Source organism: Lissotriton helveticus, chromosome 8, assembly GCF_964261635.1.
Source record: "Lissotriton helveticus chromosome 8, aLisHel1.1, whole genome shotgun sequence".
Taxonomy (NCBI): domain Eukaryota; kingdom Metazoa; phylum Chordata; class Amphibia; order Caudata; family Salamandridae; genus Lissotriton; species Lissotriton helveticus.
The window spans coordinates 912634761-912653902 of NC_136069.1; the positions used below are offsets into that span (position 1 = coordinate 912634761).

The 19142-nt window shown below is 47.9% G+C and overlaps 1 protein-coding gene across 1 annotated transcript in view; it reads left to right on the top strand.

The window, feature by feature from the left end:
* The window catches only part of DCBLD2 (discoidin, CUB and LCCL domain containing 2), a 526471-nt gene that overhangs the window by 471145 nt on the left and 36184 nt on the right, over nt 1-19142 (top strand). Inside the window, exon 13 of the mRNA XM_078657730.1 lies at nt 13302-13351. Within this exon, the coding sequence (XP_078513856.1) occupies nt 13302-13351 (50 nt within the window). The remainder of the gene's footprint in view (nt 1-13301; nt 13352-19142) is intronic.

Sequence of the window (19142 nt, forward strand, 5' to 3'; positions counted from 1 at the left end):
GACTTTAATGTGGCTCTATCCGCCACAGCAGACAGGCAGGGTACGGCCCAAGAGCACCACCCCAGAACTGCGGACTTCCTGAGAGACTTGTTGCTGGAAGAATGCCTGGTTGACTCCTGGAGGGTTATGCACCCGGATGGACGTGAGGGCACATGCATGACTGCACACAGAAATGCCTGGCCTAGAATTGATTACTTGTTGCTGTCAAGGGATATGCATGCACGTGTGACTGTGGCGGATCACTTACCACGATCATTTTCTGATCATGCGCCAGTGTGTGTGTACGATTAGCGATCCCACCACAATATGTACGACCCTTCAGCTGGAGATTCCCCTCGAGAGCACTGTTAGACTAAGTGTTCAAGGAAGAACTGAGGTCGAAATTGTCCGAGTATTTTGAATTAAATGAGGGCACGGTCGACTCGCCGGGTGTTCTATGGGAAGCGTTCAAGGTGGTGACACGAGGTAGCTGTTTATCCCTTAAAACGGGTGTGCTCAGATCAATCAGGAACACACTGAGAAGCCTAGAGCAGGACATTGCGACTCTAGAAAGGAGTAATAGGGAACACCCAACCCCACTCACCCAAGCAGAGATTCGATTGAAACTAACTGCCTTTCAGGAAGAAGCTGAAAGGGAGACAGCATACCTTAGTAAATATGCACAGGCCAGGAAGTATGGGGAAGGGGACCGAGCAGGGAGGACGTTAGCCTCATTACTGCGAGCACCGCGAGGGGCGGATTATATCACGGAACTGCAGGGATCGGATGGGGAGATGGTGAGATAACCGCAGGCTATACTAGATACACTGACAGAATACTATAGATCACTATACACCACTCGCACAAACCCTAGTGAGACGGGCATAGCAGAATATTTGGACACAATTGCATTGGCTTGGTTCAATGATGGCGCCAGACAATATATGACTCAACCTTTCACAGTGGAGGATGTGAGGGAAGTGATTACTGGTATGCCGGTGGACAAAGCCCAAGGTCCGGATGGGCTAACAGCTGCATTCTACAAAGAATACCTGTACATAGTTGCCCCCAGGCTACATCAGGTATATATGGAGGCAATGGAAACGGGTATGTTACCTCCTACACTCAGGGAAGCTATGATAATCACCCTCTTAAAGCCAGATAAAGACCCTCGGCAACCGGAGTCCTACCGCCCCCTTTCCTTAATAAACCTAGATGCGAAAATATATGCTAAATTATTGGCGGAAAGACTGAAGCCCATGCTTCCACAGATAGCGAACTCTGATCAGTCAGGGTTTGTTCCTGGCCGGGCCACATCACATAACTTGAGAGTCCTTTTCGGTCTCCTTCACTATCTGGATCCTAGTGTACAGGCGGCTGCGGCCCTGCTGGATGCAACTAAAGCATTCGACTCCTTGGAGTGGAAATTTCTGTTCTCACTGTTCTCTCGTATGGGATTCAGCCCGCTTTTCATCCAGCAGATCCGGCTCCTCTACACATCTCCCACAGCGCGGCTGGCAGTTAACGGTCACATTTCGGGATCGTTTGCAATAACGAGGGGTACTCGACAGGGGTGCCCCTTGTCACCGCTGCTGTTTGCCATAGTGACAGAACCGCTCGCAGCACGACTGAGACAACACCACACCCATCGCAGCATTGGTTTCACCTCCAGAGGCCTGCTCGTCTCAATGTACGCGGACGATATGACCATATACATGACCAATCCGGAGGAGAATTTTGATCCCCTAATGCGTGAATTTGTACGCTATGGAGGCCTCACAGGCATAGAGGTAAATTGGGCCAAATCTGTGATGATGCCCCTAACTGACGGCACAACTAGATGTGATACAGAATTTCCTATAACTTAGACAGAAGATAATGTTAAATATTTAGGTATATGGTTCAGCAGATCAGTGCAAGAACTATGGTTTGCAAATTACGGCAGGTTTGTGGACTGGATGGAGGGAAAGGTCCAGAAATGGAAAAATCTGCCTCTATCACTTACGGGACGCATAGCTATCAGCAAAATGGTAATCCTGCCCAAACTGTTATATTTATTCGCGAATATCCCTATACCCCTAAATACACACTTCTTTAAGCGGGTACGAACTGCGTTCCTGGAGCTGGCCTGGTCGGGCGCCAAACAAGGGTATCATGGAAATTACTGACGCTCCCCTTTAGTCAGGGCGGGCTTGCGGCCCCAGATTTCGAATTGTATGCGTTTAGCGCCCAGGCGCAATATTTGCATTACTGGCAGCATCCCATCCCTTACCAACCACATGTAGCGATCGAGATTGATATTGCTTCCCCAACTCCACTGAACGTGACTGTTTATCACCCCTACAAAAGATCCATATCGGATGTCAACACAGTCGAAGCGACGAGATGGGCCTGGTCGAGGCTTGCTCACAGAGCGGGCGTATCAGCGCTTTATGCACCATTGATGCGGTTGGGCGTTAATCCTCTGTTAGGACCACTCGTTGACAGAGCAGTGACAGAGAGAGCACATAGGCACGGATTGAGCACGGGTGGGGACTTATACCAAGCGGACAAATTTCTGACGCTGCAACAAATGTGTGCAGCTGCTGAACCGACGGCCTCAGACATGTTGCTCTATTATCAGCTGAGAGCTGCTTGTAAAGCTAGATACGCGGAGTTTCCGAAGGCACCTTCCACACTTCAGGTGCTGGAGGACGTTTTGGCTAATAGCTCTCCTCGCAAACTGATCACCCAAATCTATAGGAATACGCAAGAACATTCTCCGATACTTAAATGCACGTCTAGGAATGAGTGGGTAAGGGAGTCAGGTATGACCATCAGTGAAAAACAGTGGTGTTTTTGCTGTTCGCAGCTTGAGAACCTATCTCCTAATTACAGGCTAAGGCTCATACACTTCAACTTCTTGCACAGAGCATACCGCACGCCTAAACAGCTTCATAGAATGGGCCTGCGGGTTGATGCGAACTGTTGGAGATATGGTGATACTGAGGCAAGCTTCTTTCATCTGACTTGGGAGTGTAGGCAGATTGCGTTATACTGGGAGGAAATCTTTGGACACATAGGACAGATTACAGAAATGGAATTGAGCCCGGACCCACTACTAGCGCTTTTGGGTTTTGTCTTGGAGATTCCGCGCGAATTGCGTAAACTAACCGCCATGATGCTGCTATTAGCTAAACGGCAGATAGCCTTACATTGGAAAAAGAGCGCTCCTCCTACAGTGGCAGGATGGATACGTTCGGTGACATATTGTAGGGATCAACTAACTACTTACCGGGAACTTATGCCAAGTGGATCGCGGCCAGTGGATATTTGGGACCCATTCGCAACGTGGTTGGGTCGAGGAGGTGCGGAGCAGTGAGTGTGCCGCAGTGAGTTAGTATACTGGATGGGGGGGGGGTTGAGGGATAAAGAGGGTAATAGAGATTTAATACTGGCGTGAAAGACTAGGCGAATGTTCGTGGGAGGGGCACAGGTAGGGAAGAATAGAGGCTGGGGCTGTGTTGCAGGCAGGGCCAGTGGCTTTCTCTAGACAGGAGGGTGATCCATCGGGGCACGAGGCGGGGATATTACGAGTGGGATTGAATGTTATGATTGGAGGCTATACAAAGTTTCGATTGATTAACACTGATTTAAGCCAACATATGATTTTGAGTCAATGTGTGGTAAAAAAAAAGTTTTATTCGCCACAGGACCATATAGGTTGTCGGTAATATGGCTGTGTTGAAGTGACGAAATGCTTTGGATATTTCATGCTGCCGGCCTCCGGGTTGTAGGCGTTGACAGCTGTGTAAACTGAGACAATGGCAATGAAGGTTTTTGAAGAAAAAAAAGTGACCTTCACGCTGTTCACACACACCTACAAAGCCCTCCACAACACTGGACCCCATTAGCTCAACAAAAAAATCTCCTTCTACGCCCCCAAGAGAAACCTGTGCTCCGCTGACCAGTCCTTGGCTGAAATCCCGACATCCACAGAGCCAGAACAGGAGGCAGATTCTTCTCCTACATCACGGCCAAGACCTGGAACAAACTCCCTCTCAGCATCAGATGAAGCCCCAACCTGCAAGCATTCAGGAAAAGCCTAAAGACCTGGGTTTTCGAATGACCGGAGCTGCCCAAATCTATACCCCCCCCAGCACTTTGAGACTCTCAAGGGTGAGGAGTGCGCTCTATAAATCCCCGATTGATTGATTGGCCAACACAGTGTTTGTTCGAGTGTTATCAAGAGGCCTTGCCATTGGTTTGGCTGTCTGTAACTCTTATGGATAATGAAAAGAGCAGTGTTGCCTTCTTTAATATACACAGAATCTCTGAGATCGGCTTGGTTTGGGTTTACCTCTGAGAGCTACTTTGAGGGTGCTGGTTAGCTACCAGTAGCTCCCGAGCTACTGGTTGGAGACCCCTGATTTACGCCCTCTGCAAACTCCAAGGCAAACTACATAGCCCTGCTATGAAACCCATCTTGAGTCACAAAATCCAAACTCCTTGCGGTTGCTGGGTATGCATCACAGGCATCCCCAGGTAAGATGGAAAAGGTGATGGAGAAAGCCCAGTGGCAGTGTTATAAAAGGCTTTTTAGGCTCCCCAAGTACACAACAAGCGCCTTGATTCGGCTTGAGTTTGGCCTTGTACAACAAAAATACGAATGGAGGAGCACACTGGTTACATTTTGCTTCAAGACGACAAAAGCTAAGAAAGGATCCCTTAAGGAAGTACTGAGAACCATATTTGATGGGTCGATGAACCCATGGCAGAAATACTGCTGGGAGACAGTGGCAGAGTTGGACTTATCTACAGCATTCTGGTTCCAAAAAGAACTAAACTACCTTGCAATAAAGAGGGTGCTAAATAAGATATCAAGGAACGAAGATACAGCCAGACTGAAGGTAAACAGAGGTCTGACTGGCCTAATTAAAGCAAATGAGTTGCATAAAATCCAGCCATACATGAACAATCCTCCGGGAAGGAAGTGTATGAAGAAAATTCAATGGGCGCGCCTAGTCCCCCTACCAATAAAAGACCTGAACCCGGCTTGGAAATCGTTGAACAATATAGTTCGTTGCAGGCTGTATAATTATAGGGCTGAATCATTGGTACATCTACTATGCTGCTGCCCTGCATTACTATAGCATCGACGTATTCTGTTAAAACCAATGTTCCTAAGGCATGGGACTAGAAGATGCGCCGATGCTGTGGCATTGCTTCAGTCTAGTATAGAGTCTTCAGACGTGGCCAAATTTGGCAAATATCTGAACATGACACGAAGGGCCCTAATCGAAAACAACACAGAGGAATAACGTGTGGTGGCAACTGTTGAACCCCTAGTAGTTATAGAAGGAGCAGTACGTCGAATAGCCCCTCCCAGGAAAGTATGCACGGCACCCATAAGCCCCACAACGAACTAAGAATTAACTTCCCATGAAAATACAGGGAATAAGGACCTTGTCAATATTTAATTTGAAAATCAATGAATTCAAGAAAAAGTTCACATTTTAGAAAAGAACTGGTATTATTGACTAAATGAAAATCCTACTTTTTTAAACAAATTTAAATAAATGTTTTACAATATCGTGAAATACATATTTTAGTGTAATTCAGGATAATGTTTTGCAATGATATGATTTTAAGTAATTATGCAAATAAAAATACATTCATTCGCAGGGGATGTTGCTGCATCCCAATCTCAGAGGCTTCCACCTTTATGGCTGAATATGGAATTGGGGACATCTGACCTCCTTCCAGTTGTCAGCGGAAGTGGTTGAAGTCATTCTGTCAATGCATCGCCCCTCCACATAATGAATTTACTCTGGAAGATGTGCTAGCTTTGTTGCATAGAATGCGGACAACAACGTAGACCCCCTGCAGGCTGAGTGGCCCTTTCCCTTGCCCAAAGGAGTTGTGCGATTGTCACTGTTAGGAGTTATTTGGCTAGTGTAGAAGTGTGGCTCAGTGGTTAGAGGCGGCAGACCCGGAAGATGAGATCAGCCGTGGACCAGGGTTTGATTCCCCGCCTCGGCGGGTCTCGGGCTCAAAAATTTCACGGACTTGACAATTCTCGCTCCGGTGCCTACTCGACTTACGGGGTCACACTCTGCGACTCTGGGCAATAGCTTGCTTAATCTCCACTATGGCCCTTCGCGGCGGGATGCCTGGCTTTCACCTTGTGAATACCCTGCCGGGGTATCTCTCACAGGGGAATACCAGGACGGGTTCCCTAAGCAAGCGCCTTGAGACCCCTGGGTGAAACGTGCGCTATATAAATCGAAATACATATACGTTGTCGTCATTCCTCTGACTTCAAACCAACTGTCCCACTTTAAATCCCCTATTGTGATGCGTATTATTGAGGGGTGGAAAAATCTTTATCTTCCGATTCCTGTTGTTGTACCCTAGTGGGAACTTAATTTAGTGTTAACTTTTCTAAGAGACATTCCATTTGAGCAACTCCATATTTGTTCCTTTTACAATGTTAACTCTGAAGACAGTGCTTTTAGTGGCGATCACATCGTCCAGAAGGGTAAGCCAGCTCCAGGCTTTTAGTTTCCGTCTTCCCTTTACCTCTTTTTACCCTGACAAACTGGTGTTGCGAACCAGGGCTGCTTTCCTGCCAAGTCCGTCCATCACCCTTTCAACTTTTTGCCCCACCACCCCATTCCACCAAGGAGGAGTTTAGGTTGTACAAGTTAAATCCTCGGAGGGCAGTTAACTACTACCTGAATCGCACTATGGATACACAACCGGATGACCAACTTTTTGTGGAGTACTGTGGTACTAACAAAGGCAAAGTGGTGCAGCAATTGACTCTTTCGAGTTGGATCATCCTCTACTTCAAGACTTGCTGCACTTTGTCCAAGAAGGATCCTCCGAAAGGGGTCAGGCCCCATTCCACTATATCCAAATTCACCTCCTTTGCTCATTCAAGAAGAGTTCCAATTGCAGAGATATGCTAGGGGCTACATGTGCATCTGAGGCTCTGGTCTTGGGCTCCCCAACACAGTATCTGGTTACTGATGAAACATCTAGCTGGCTCTATGAATACTGGGGCCTATGACCTGAGTCTGCAACATCTTGCAGAATATGAGTAGCATCTACATCCAGAGGTAGGGCAGAGTATCTTAGAAAAATCAGGCATGCCCCATGTGGATCTCTTTGCCGCTCGTTCCAATCCAAATTGTCCGAAGATCTGTGCCAAGGAGCCCTATGAAACATGTTTTGGTTGAAGAGGCATTTTACTTTTCACTACATGTTTCCTCCCATACCCTTGATTCCTGGGTTCCATTGGAGGATCCTCCAAAACTGGGTCCAAGTCATCTTATTGGCTCCAGATTTAACAAGAAGAATTTGGCACACAGCCCTTCTGCACCTCTCCCTGTCACTCGCTCGGTCTTCCTCTCACTTCTTTTCCAGCAAGAAGGGCAGGTCTTTCACCTTACTCACCAGGGTCTACACCTTCATGCATCGAGTTTGAGCTGTGACACTTGACTGCATTCCTGCTGTCTGATGACTTAGTGGATGTGATCTCATTTTAAATAACTTTATTTCGGCATAAGCCATGAAAGTGAGCAATAAATAAATACGGTTCATACATGCAACACACTGATGTTGTCAATCACATTTATCACCATATCCAGATAGCATTTACATAAATAATTATTCCATTACTAACATTAACTAAAACCAAGATTCAGGCTATGAAAATACGATTAAAAGTCATTATAAAAGTATGCACTGCATGTTAAAAAAAAAACGAACCTTAAAATCACTTCGCCGCAATAATGGTGCTCCTTTTTGCCCACATCAAGCCCAAGAATTTTGTAACTGCGCAACCATACAAAGGAAGTGGGTCCGTGCGTAGTATTCTTAATGCTACCAGGTGGCTTAGGTTGCCCAGCTGCCTGTACACTGGCGCAATCCAAATAGTGCAAAACTTGGCATACGCAGAAATAACAAATAGCACATACGGGATGGTCTTTTATTGGCCTTTGCAAAGTGGACAATCGTCACAAGATGCACCCTTCCATTTCACAGTAAATGCCTTAACAGGGAGTGTGCCCGCTCTAAACTGATTATATAACTTCCTGTCTGATAGAACAGTGACCAACTCCCAATACTGCACTAATGCATATGTGGTCTTGAAATTTTTAAAATTCACCAGTCAGCATTGCATCCCCAGCCGTGTGCTCTTCCTGCTGTAGGGTGTAAGCCCAATAGTATTTTTTCAGCATACCCTTTGAGGGAATTTACCTAGTCTCCTGGTGGAGGCCTAGGTCATCAAAGCCAGTCATACTCAACGGCTTTACTGAGGTCAGCTACGGGACTTTATTGGCTTTATCCAACTTGATTATCTCATCTAGGGCTGCTGCATAAAGCTCCAGCTCCGAGGTGACCCTAATGGGCTTTAAAAGTTACTTTTTTCATATCCAAATCCTGAAATAAAGGATGCAAAGGAGTGCTAATTGAGTGAAACCAGCTCTCCTACAAATGTATTCTCTGGTTTTGCCATACACGTAAGGTCACCATAACACTAGAGCTCGGCGCCATACAAAGCAACTCCTAGAGCTTTGGCCTCATAGATTTTCAGAGTGGGTGCGACAGGCCTAGTGTAAGAAGTGCGCTATTCCTTTCAAATTACACCAGCTCTGCTTTATGGTTGAAAGTCAATATGTTGACCCAATGATAAATTTGGTGAACGTTTAATTCCCAGGTATGTGAATGAATTTACCTGTTCCAGTAAAGCTCCCGAAGGGTAGCTTTCCCTTAACACGTTTGCTGCTTCGAACGTTCAGCGCCAGTGCTGAACGTTCGAACGTGCGCCGCACCAGGGAGGTAGCTCACGCGACGTCCAACGGCCGACGGCAGCAGCGAAGGGGTTAAACCTCTTACTGTAGTTGAATGCCATAAATTTAGTTTTGTCTACAATTATCTCTAAATCAAGCTCCGAACAAAAATCACTGAAGCTGGCTAAAAGTTTTTGCAGCCCACTGGGTGTTTTGGAAATTAGCAGTGTTGTCTCCAAACATCAATAACAATATCTTGGCCTTTGCCATGGAAGGGGCATCAGCCTCAACTTATAAGAGATAGTGTACCAGTGAATTTACATACATACAGTATGTAGTTTACCCATACATCTATATCAGGGAGATAGACATCCACCGGAATGCTGTCTGAACCAGCAGCTCTCCCTCTGGAAAAGGTGTCAAGCGAGTTAAAAACATCCTCTCTAGAAAAGGGTGGCAAATTAAAGTTAATCAAAGTTAAGTTCAGGAATGTATGTTCATTTTTCGCAGGTTCTTATTCCTCGGGGAATCACAACGCGGTTGTTACAACAACCGCGTTGTGATTCCACATACCATTAGTCCGCAAGTCGGAACAACGACTTGGGGAGGGGTGGCGCTGGATGTTGGAATAGAATAATTTACTATTCCAACTCCAGTCTGTGCGGATACTAGGGAAGGTTTTGGATTTTAAATCCAACTCCTCCTCCACCCCCCTCCTGAAGTCGTTGTTCCGACTTGCGGAGTAATGGTATGCGGAATCACAACGCGGTCGTTATAACGACTGCGTTGTGATTACCTGCGGGGAAAAAGGTTTGTTGTAAACATTGTTCACCTACATTCAGGGATGTTTCACCCAGGTTTGTGGCATCTTCGTAAAATAGGATTGAGAAGTGATTAAACCAGTTAACGGAAGGGACATGATTCTGGGGCTCAAATCCTGCAGGGTGTTCTCCTCTAGCCGCTGCCTCCAAAACTGAGAGTCGTCTTCGAATGCACATATCTCCACTAAATCTCACAATCTCTTGTCCCACTCTTTTTTGGCCCTAGCCATGGTCAACGTGTACAATTTCCTGGTGGATGCTGTCAGAGGAAGTTTACTGCTTTTATGGTCTCCGCTAATACACGCCTTAGCTTTCGGCATTCACTATTAACACAGCTACCCCTCCATAATGGGCCGACGTTTAACTTGCACAAGGAGCTGCCAAGTGAGCAGCAATATCCTCAAAAAACTGTGTGCTTCTCGATAACCTTGTCCTTATCCTTGATTACATCCCTGCAGTACAAAAAGATTTAGGCAGAAAATCCAGAGCATCATTCTTTATACTGCTATCAATTAAGGAGGCATTCTTCTTTCCCCTCGGCTAATACAGACTCCAACTGCCCCATTATTCTGCATATTTTTATGCCCCCCCCGGTAGCAGCGCCTGATAGTTATTACATGGACTTATAACGTCACTAGTCCCTTTTACTTGAGGCTGATATTTGGAGAAAATGCCTAAGCCATCTCCAAGTCAATCATTATTATGAAGCCCAGACTTAAAATCTGGCAAGAGGGCAGATTCTCCTGGTGACATCGGTCTCCTTGCCCCTAAACCTATACATTTAGACTGTATGAGGAGTTTTTAGGAGGGCAAGGTTGAATATCAATCGTAACAAGGCCATCAATGATGTACCTTTTTTTAAAGACTGGTTTGATTGTGTCGAAGGGTGTCATAGGATTGAAACATCTTCCAGCTCCCATGATGTCTTTCCCGATAACTGAATAGCATCCCCTGGTGTGCCTGATCCAGTGGGCTACTTTGTTTTTTAGGGACTCTTCATCTTCAAAGTTTGTTGGATCTGACAGTTTGGGACAGCGAATGTGATCTAATCTGCCTGTCGTTGGTCCACCAAAACAGTTTATTCGAACAGGTGGCACAGGTTTGTCGCTTGTTGCGAAAATCACCAGATTGACCCCTTGAAATCACAGCTGTCTGACATTCTCAAATTTGCCTTTTGTTTAGCCCTGGAACAATGTACAGTGGGGAAGGTGAAAGGGTATCTTGCAGCTTTGTTGGCTCTTTGTTGCCTCCCGGATCAACCATCCCTTTCCGGGCACTCCATTATTTTACTATTCTTGAACGGTCTGACCAGTAAGCTCCTCCCACCCCTTTTGTTATGCCACAGTGGGATCCGAACCTGGTTCTCTTTTCTGATGGGAGCTCCATTCAACCCCCTTCACAGTTGTTTCTTAAGGCTTTTAACCATTAAATAAAAAATTTTGTTGCCGTTACTTCATCCAGACTTTTTAGTAAATTACTAAGACTGAGCACCCAGCCACCCGTCCCCAGTTTTTAGTTGGACTAATTGGTCTTCCCAATCAGAGCGGCTTTCCGCCCAAAGTTGGTGACCCCTTTCCCTCGGTCAGTCATTCACTTTTCCATCTTTCTTTCCTTCAATTCACTCTACAGAGGCGGAGGAGAGACTGCAAAGCTTGGAAACACAAAGAGTGGTAAGCTGTTATATCGACGACATGAAGGACGTGCTTGCAGGGGACTAGCTCTTCATAGGCTATGTAGGCAGCAGAAAAGAAAATGCAGTGCAGAAAGGACGTTGTCAAGGGGGGTTATTTTGTGCATTAAAACCTGCTATATGCCGTGACCCAAAAGACCCACTGGAAGGCATCAATGCATACTTCATGAGACCCTCTGTCCTCAACATCTGCCTAGGCTAGGGGGGGGGGGGGTCACTGTAGGTGAATTCTGCAGAGCGGCTACTTGAACATTCCTTCCCAGCATTGCCAAGCACTGTTATCTGGATTTGGAGGTAAAGAGGGATGGGCATTTTGCCCGATCTGTGCTACAAGACTTCCTGGTATAACCATCCATCAAGGCTGTCTGTCCCGTAGGTGTGTTTTGCTTGGGAATCTATTCAAGAGTTGAGGAATCTGCAGGTAGAAGTAACCATAAGAAGAAAAAGTAATTTATCTTTGGTAATGATATTTCTGGTAGATCGACTACCTGCAGATTACTCACCGTTCCCACCCACCTCCCTGTTTTATGCTGGATCGTTGTGAGCCACTATAATAAGATCCCGTGTCTTATGCTGTTACACTACATTTCACAATCTGATATAATTTCCATCATGCTACTTCAGTGGCGTGGAATACATTGATGGGAAACTGGCATTAGTCTTGACGATGGGGCGATTATGGCCCCTACAACATCACATGGACGTCACTTCCGACTTTGGTGTGAAACCAGCGCCCCCTACTGTCTCAATAGAACTATGGAGAAGTTTTTTTGAACCTGCAAAAAGTGTTAGAGGTGAGCCATCTGCAGATAGAGCATCCATCAGAAATAGCGTTACCAAGGGTACATTACTTTTTTTTTTTGTTGAACATGTTTTAAACACAGCAAAAACACTCCACCAATGTGCGTGCCTTTGAAGTAAATCATTTCATGACCGGGAAGCCCTTATTTTATGAATGCAAAAATAACAGTTGATGGACAGAATAATGTCATACACAGAGCTCGATTCGGGGTACCACGCGGGTGGACGGCGTCCCCCCCACTTATTTTACCGGGTGGACGTCGTCCCCCCTGCCCAAAAGCTGGCATTACTTTATGACGTTACTTGCCCGAACGGCCGCCCCTCAATTTCCCTTTACCCAGTGACTCGCGAGATCCGTGCATTGATGGGTCTTGGGCTGAGGGGGGCCCTTCTGAAGGGTGCCTCCCTCGCTTCCTGCGCGCCCCAGGGTCAGCAGGGGCCTGTGCTAAGCCCCTGTTTGTAATGATAATAGTCGGTGTGTGGGGATGCAGTGATCTCCCTATGCGAAGCTAGTGGAGGTGGCTTTTGGAGTCTTCGAGTCAAGTTTGCAAATCAAGAAAACCAGGACTGGCTGACATCTGATAGCTCGATAACTGGAGCAAATTAAACCACACATTCACTCTTTATCCTCTCTGGGGCGAGATCGAAGCTCAGCATTGGCTTCTCTGATGCAATCGCATCTAAGGAGTGAGCGAGGGGAGGCAATGAGTCTGATAGTGCAAAGCCACTTTTCGTGACTTCACTTCCTGTCGTGACGTCACTTCCGGTGACACCACCTAACTTAGAGCTTCCCCCCACTTATTTTTTTAGGACTTGTGCCCTGGTCATACATTCACCCCAGTACAGAGATCTGGGCCTAAATCCATCGTTTCTTTGCTCACCATGCCATTCCAGTTTGAACTCAGCCATATGCAAATCAGTCTTGACCCTGTGCACCATGGGAACAGTCCAGCCCGAACGGACAAGCCAGGTCCTCCCTGGACTGGAAACAAGCATCCTAGGACCGGTTTCGGGCTTTCCAGATCAGTTTGACTGGGGGTGAGTGTTTGATTTGCTCGAGCACTCCGTCCATCATCCCATTTGGTATCGCTTATTTTATGAATGCTTCTTTAAGGAACAATCACTCCATTCCGGTAAAAGATCATAAAAACATGTTCACAGATTGTGACTTTATAATATGCAAGTCAACCTAACATAAGTTTTAGATTTTTGTGTTTTTGTTTATTTCAGAAGAAAGAAAACTGAAGGAACCTACGAATTACCTTACTGGGATCGTGCAGGTAAAAAAGGCTTTTTTTTAATCAAGTCATTGATTTTATAGCTATAATAGCTTGTAGCATTTATATCATTTAATGTAATTAATTTAAAAACAAGGTTAATGAAACTGAATCGTGGTACAGTTTAGGGTTATGAATAGTGGCAAAGTGAAGGTAAGACAGTGTAAAGTAAATGTAGTAAAGGTCATTTCAGTGTTATGGATAGGTTGTTGAAAAAGGAAGTAAAAGTAAGGATGTGCATCATGTCTAGTTTTCTTGTTTCTGGATGATTTTTTTTATGTTGGCACACTATTTTTTTTTTTTTTGCAGAGTTTTATATAGCGCGAACTAGACCCGAACCAGGTATCAGAGCGCTTTACATATTTTTCCAGTTACGTTACATGAGGACACACTTTCATTTTAGGCACGGGGAGATTAAGTGATTTGCCCAGAATGACAGGAGGTTTTGGCGTCGTTACCAAGACTTGAACCCAGATCCCCAGGTCCGAGGTCGAGCGCCCTAGCCGTTAGGCCAACTCCTCTCCCCAACTATTTCTCCTTAACTGTCTGAAATCAGAAAATAGAGATTTGCCTGCAGATTTTTCACCTCTGTAAGAGGAAATGTCTTGTACTATCAGACTGCTTTACATAACAGAATTAGGCCACCTTCAGTATCCATCAATGGCCTCCTTAAAATAGTATAATTTTGCTCCGGGTACCATACTGGGTCATTAGATATCCTCCATAACACAGATTCCTGCATGACATGCTGACTTTGTGATTCATTTGGCAGGATATGCCACTGCTTAGGTATTATGTCACTGTTCGATGGAAACTTGCTTCTCCAATCACCTTCTATATCCAGGAATTACATGTCCCGTGTACCTATTGGTTTACTCTTTTATTGGACTCTGAGTTAAATATTTTTATCATACTGTAGTCTTCTAGTGAGGCAGGCTGACAGTGGATTTTCATAGAGTCCTCACCTTTTGAATATTCCTCAGGTGTCAGACTGAATCTGGAAAATCTTCAGCAGTACTTCTGTGATGCAGTAGGTGGCCCTGTGTTCAACTCAAAGTGCTGAGGCCATATAGCTTCATTCCCGTGCACTGATGTCAATTCCTTCTTTCCGCACCACTAGATACAGATCCGGAGAGCTGTGTCTTCTCTCTCCAAGACACTCACCTTAATACTTTACAACTTTTCTGCAGTGTGCATTGGGATGTCACACCCTAAAACAACAGGTATTAAGCCCTGTAGGGACTGTCACAACATATGTCTGACAGATCCCCATCAGGTATACCTGCAGTGTCTAGGGGTCGAAGACCTGCAGTGACCTTGCCCCGATGAATTGAAAGGCCATTCAAGATTGCGGGGAGAAATTTGCTTCGCCAAGCATAAGAAGATTCCTCAATGAGACCGATCGAAGTTGCAGTCCAAGTCAATCAATCAATCGTTCAATCAATCATGCATTTGTAAAGCGCACTACATACCCGTGAGGGTCTCAAGGCACTGGGGGGAGGGGATTGCTGCTACCGCTCGAATAGCCAGTTCTTGAGAAGTCTTCTGAAGGTCAGCAGGTCTTGGGTCTGCTGTAGGTGGATGGGGAGGGTGTTCCAGGTCTTTGCGGCGAGGTGGGGGAACGACCTGCCGCCGGAGGTTGCTCTTCGGATGCGGGGGATTGTGGCGAGGGCGAGGTCGTCAGAGCGTAGCTGGCTGGTGTGGGTTTAGAAGCGGAATCGTCCGTTGAGGTACGCTGGTCTGGTTTTGTGGAGTGCCTTGTGTGCGTGGGTAAGGAGCTTGAAGGTTATCCTCTTGCTGACGGGGAGCCAGTGCAGGTCTCTCAGGTGGGGTGTGATTAGGCTGCGGCGAGGGATGTCGAGGAACAGGCGTACAGAGGCTTTCTAGATGCGTTGAAGCTTTTTCAGGAGTTTTGCCGATTCTCTTGCATAGAGTGCGTTTCCGTAGTCCAACCTGCTGCTCACGAGGGCCTGGGTTACTGTTCGTCTTGTTTCGGTGGGGATCCACTTGTAGGAGCATGTGGAGGGTGTTGAAGCAGGAGGAGGAGATGGCGTTGACCTGCTTAGTCATGGAGAGGGTGGAGTCGAGGATGATCACTAGGTTGCGTGCCTGATTCGTGGGTGTTGGGGCTGTTCCCAGTGCGGTCGGCCACCAGGAGTCGTCCCATGCCGAAGGGGTGGATCCGAGGACGAGGACCTCCGTCTTGTCAGAGTTCATCTTCAGTTGGCTGTTCCTCATCCATTCGACGACGGGCTTCATTCCTTCATGGAGGTTGGTTTTGGCAGTGTGGGGGTCCTTGGTGAGGGAGAGGATCAGTTGGGTGTCATCGGCATAGGAGATGATGTTGAGGTCGTGTAGTCGGGCGACGTGGGTGAGCGGTGTCATGTAGATGTTGAATAACATTGGGCTGAGGGATGAGCCCAGGGGTATGCCACAGATGATCTCGGTGGATTCGGAGCGGAAGTGGGGGAGGCGGATGCTCTGTGTTCTGCCGGAGAGGAAGGAGATGGTCCAGTCCAGGACCTGCTCTTGTATCCCGGCGTCATGGAGGCATAATCGTAGTGTGCAGTGGCAGACCGTGTCGAAGGCGGCTGACAGGCCCAGGAGAATGAGGGCCGCGGTTTCTCCGTTGTCCAGCAGGGTTCTGATGTCATCGGTGGCGGTGATGAGGGCAGTTTTGGGTGCTGTGGTTGCTGCGGAACCCAGGCTGGGGACGGGTCCAGGATGTTCTCCTCAAGATAGCGGGTCAGTTGTTAATTGGCGGTCTTCTCTATGACCTCTGCCGGGAATGGGAGCAGGGAGATGGGCCGGAAGTTCTTGAGGTTCTTGAGGTCAGCCTTGGGTTTCTTGAGTAAGGCTTCCAGCTTTCCGGGAAGGTTGCTGTCTCGAAGGAGATGTTGACGACTTCCCGGAGATGGGGTGCGATGGATGTGCTGGCTATGTTGAAGATGTGTTGTGGGCAAGGGTCTGACGGAGATCGGGAGTGGATGGTCTTCATATTCTTTATGGTGTCGTAGTCGTTGATGTTGGTCCAGGAGAGCAGGTGGTTGGTGCGGGTGGTGGTCGTGGGGGCAGGTGTCTCCGTGGTGTTTGAGGTTGTTGTGGCATTGAAGCTGTCGTGGATGTCTGCGATCTTGCGATGGAAGAAGGTGGCAAGCGAGTCGCACAGGTCTTGCGACGGTGGGATGTCGTTGGTGTTGGAGCTGGGGTTGGAGAGTTTCTTCACAATGTTGAAGAGCTCTTTGCTGTTGTGTGCGTGGTTGTCTCGGCGGTCTTTAAATGTGGCTCTTTTGGCCGATCTGATGAGGTGGTGGTATCTGCGGGTGGCGTTTTTATGGGCTGCATAGCTGTCTGGTGTTCGTTCGCAGAGCCAGTTCTTCTCTAGGTTTCTGCAGGTTTGCTTGGAGGCCTGGAGGTCCTAAGTGAACCAGCTGGCTTTCTTGCTGGTGTGGTTTTTTGAGGGTTTCTTGAGCGGAGCGAGGGTGTTGGCACAGTCGTGGATCCACTGTCTGAGGTTGCGGGCGGCTGTTTCGGGATGTTGGGGTTGGAAGGTGGGCTCTGGGCAAGGGTGGTGGTTAGCTGGTCTTCGGTGATTTTGCTCCAGCAGCGGAGGGGCATCTGTTGGGTGCGGTGGTGCATGGTGGGTTTCCGGAAGGTGAAGTGGATGCAGCGATGGCCGGTCCAGTAGAGTTCATGGTGTGGCTGAAGGTGACGTGGGAGCTTGTGTAAAAGATGGGGTCAAGCATGTGGCCGGCGGAGTGGGTGGGTATTGTGACGAGTTGTCTGAGTCCGAGGTTGTCAATCAGGGTGGTGGAGTTGGCGTTGTTGTTCTTGAGATGGAAGTTCAGGTCTCCGAGGAGGATGTAGTCCGTGGAGGCGAGGGCGCGTGAGCTGACGCAGTCGGCGATGGAGTCGCTGAACTGTGATCGGGGTCCGGGGGGGCTGAAGACGAGGGTTCCTATGAGGGTGGTGTTGGGGTCAGTGTGGATCTGGAAGTGCAGGTGTTCGGCGGTGCTGAGGGTGTCATCGGTGTTGATCGTGACTCCGAGTGTGTTCCTATGGATGATGGCGATTCCTCCTCCGTTTATGCGGTCTCTGTGAGTGATCTTGTAGCCGTCCAGGATGGCTATGGCGATGTCTGGTGCCGAGGAGGGGTTCATCTAGGTCTCTGTCAGGAAGGCGACGTCTGGGTGGATCGTGTGTTGAGAAGAATGCATCTGAGGTATTTGGGTTCTTTCTTGTTGGTTGGGATGGCGGGTCGGATGCCGGTGAAGCTGCAGTTCCGGCAGGAGAAGGGCCCTTGGGTGCTCTTCGGGCGGCCAGGTATTAGGTTCGTGCTCGTCCGGCGTTAAATGCGTGGATGGTGCTGGAGTCGTAGCGGAGACTGGCGCCACGGCGTTCGTGGAGGCCAGGGGTTCTGGCGCTGGGCGCGGTCCAGGCACAGACGGGCGCAGACGGGTTTGCCTTAGGCGCACCAGCAGCGCAACCGCGCAGCGGTCCCCATTTGAAGGGGAGGGACAATCAGCTGTGAGGGGGGAGTGGGGTGGGAGGGGTCAGGGATAGCGGTGCAGACGGCGGGAAAAAAGGGGGAAGAGCAGAATGGGAGCAAAAAAGAAGACAAAAAACAGTGGCAGTCAGAAGGAATAAAATCAGAGATAAGAGTGGCATTCAGGTAAAAAGAATAAAATGAAGTAGAAACCAGGAATTACTGTGGCTGTCAGGGGGATTTGAGCTTGGAATGAAATGAGTGTTGAATCGGAGCAAAAGCGAGAGCAGAGGGCAAGTTTGGTCCCTCTCCAGGAATCACCGGAGCCTCTACAGAGGCTGGTCTTCATCACAATCCAAACCATCTAGTAAGTTTAAGCACAAGAAATCGAAGTGGGAGTTGGCACCCTCTCTCCTCGTATTTGCTGTTGCAGGTGCTGGGGTGGCACTGTGGCTCTCTTATCATAGTCGTCCAAGTTCTTAGACGATCCCACAACACGGTCTGGCACAAATGAGTTTCGGGGCAGTCTGCCAATCCACAACAGATAGAAGAGTTTTGCACAGCCAAGCTCTGGGTCTTCAGATCCTTTGTCACTCTGTTGCACCTTCTGGCTGTATGGAGCTGAGAGGCCTTCCACCTGGAGTACCTGCTGGTGGTTTTACCCTTTGCGTCAGCTGGACCCTCCAGGCTCATCACAGGCGCCTCCGGTCTGCACCCACCCTCCAGCATCATGGGTCATGCCAGTTTGTCAGACTGAGTCTGTCCAAATCTGACTTTGACCTAAGCTGCTTCCGACAACAGTTAAGGCACCACTCCACCTAATCTGCAGCCTCCACAAGGGAAGCAGCACACCTTATTCTCACTTGTCAGTACGGACTCGGACAATGATTACGACACAGGTGATGGGTTTGCTAACCCCTATCTAGAAAACAGTTGATATGATGATTTGCATGATGCTACTGGTCTTGACACCTACCCTGGAATGGGCCTTCTCTCACCCCTTGAACCCGCCACAGATTAATCTGCTTCCTACACCATGGTAATCCATAGGGCGGCCAAAGTCCCTGACCTCCAGCTCCCAACCTTGGAGGTTAAGACTAACATTTTGATAGATGTTCTCCAGCCATGTCGGACATCTTCTGAGATCCTTTTACCTTCAATTAGGTACGAACAGATACCTTATTGGGAGCTTGGGCCAAACTGTACTCCGGCCTTCCAGTCAACAGATAAATTGCTAGATGCCATTGCCCTGGGCAACCCTGCGTTCCTCTGTCAGCACTCCTTCCTTGAAAGTTTAGTGGTTCAATC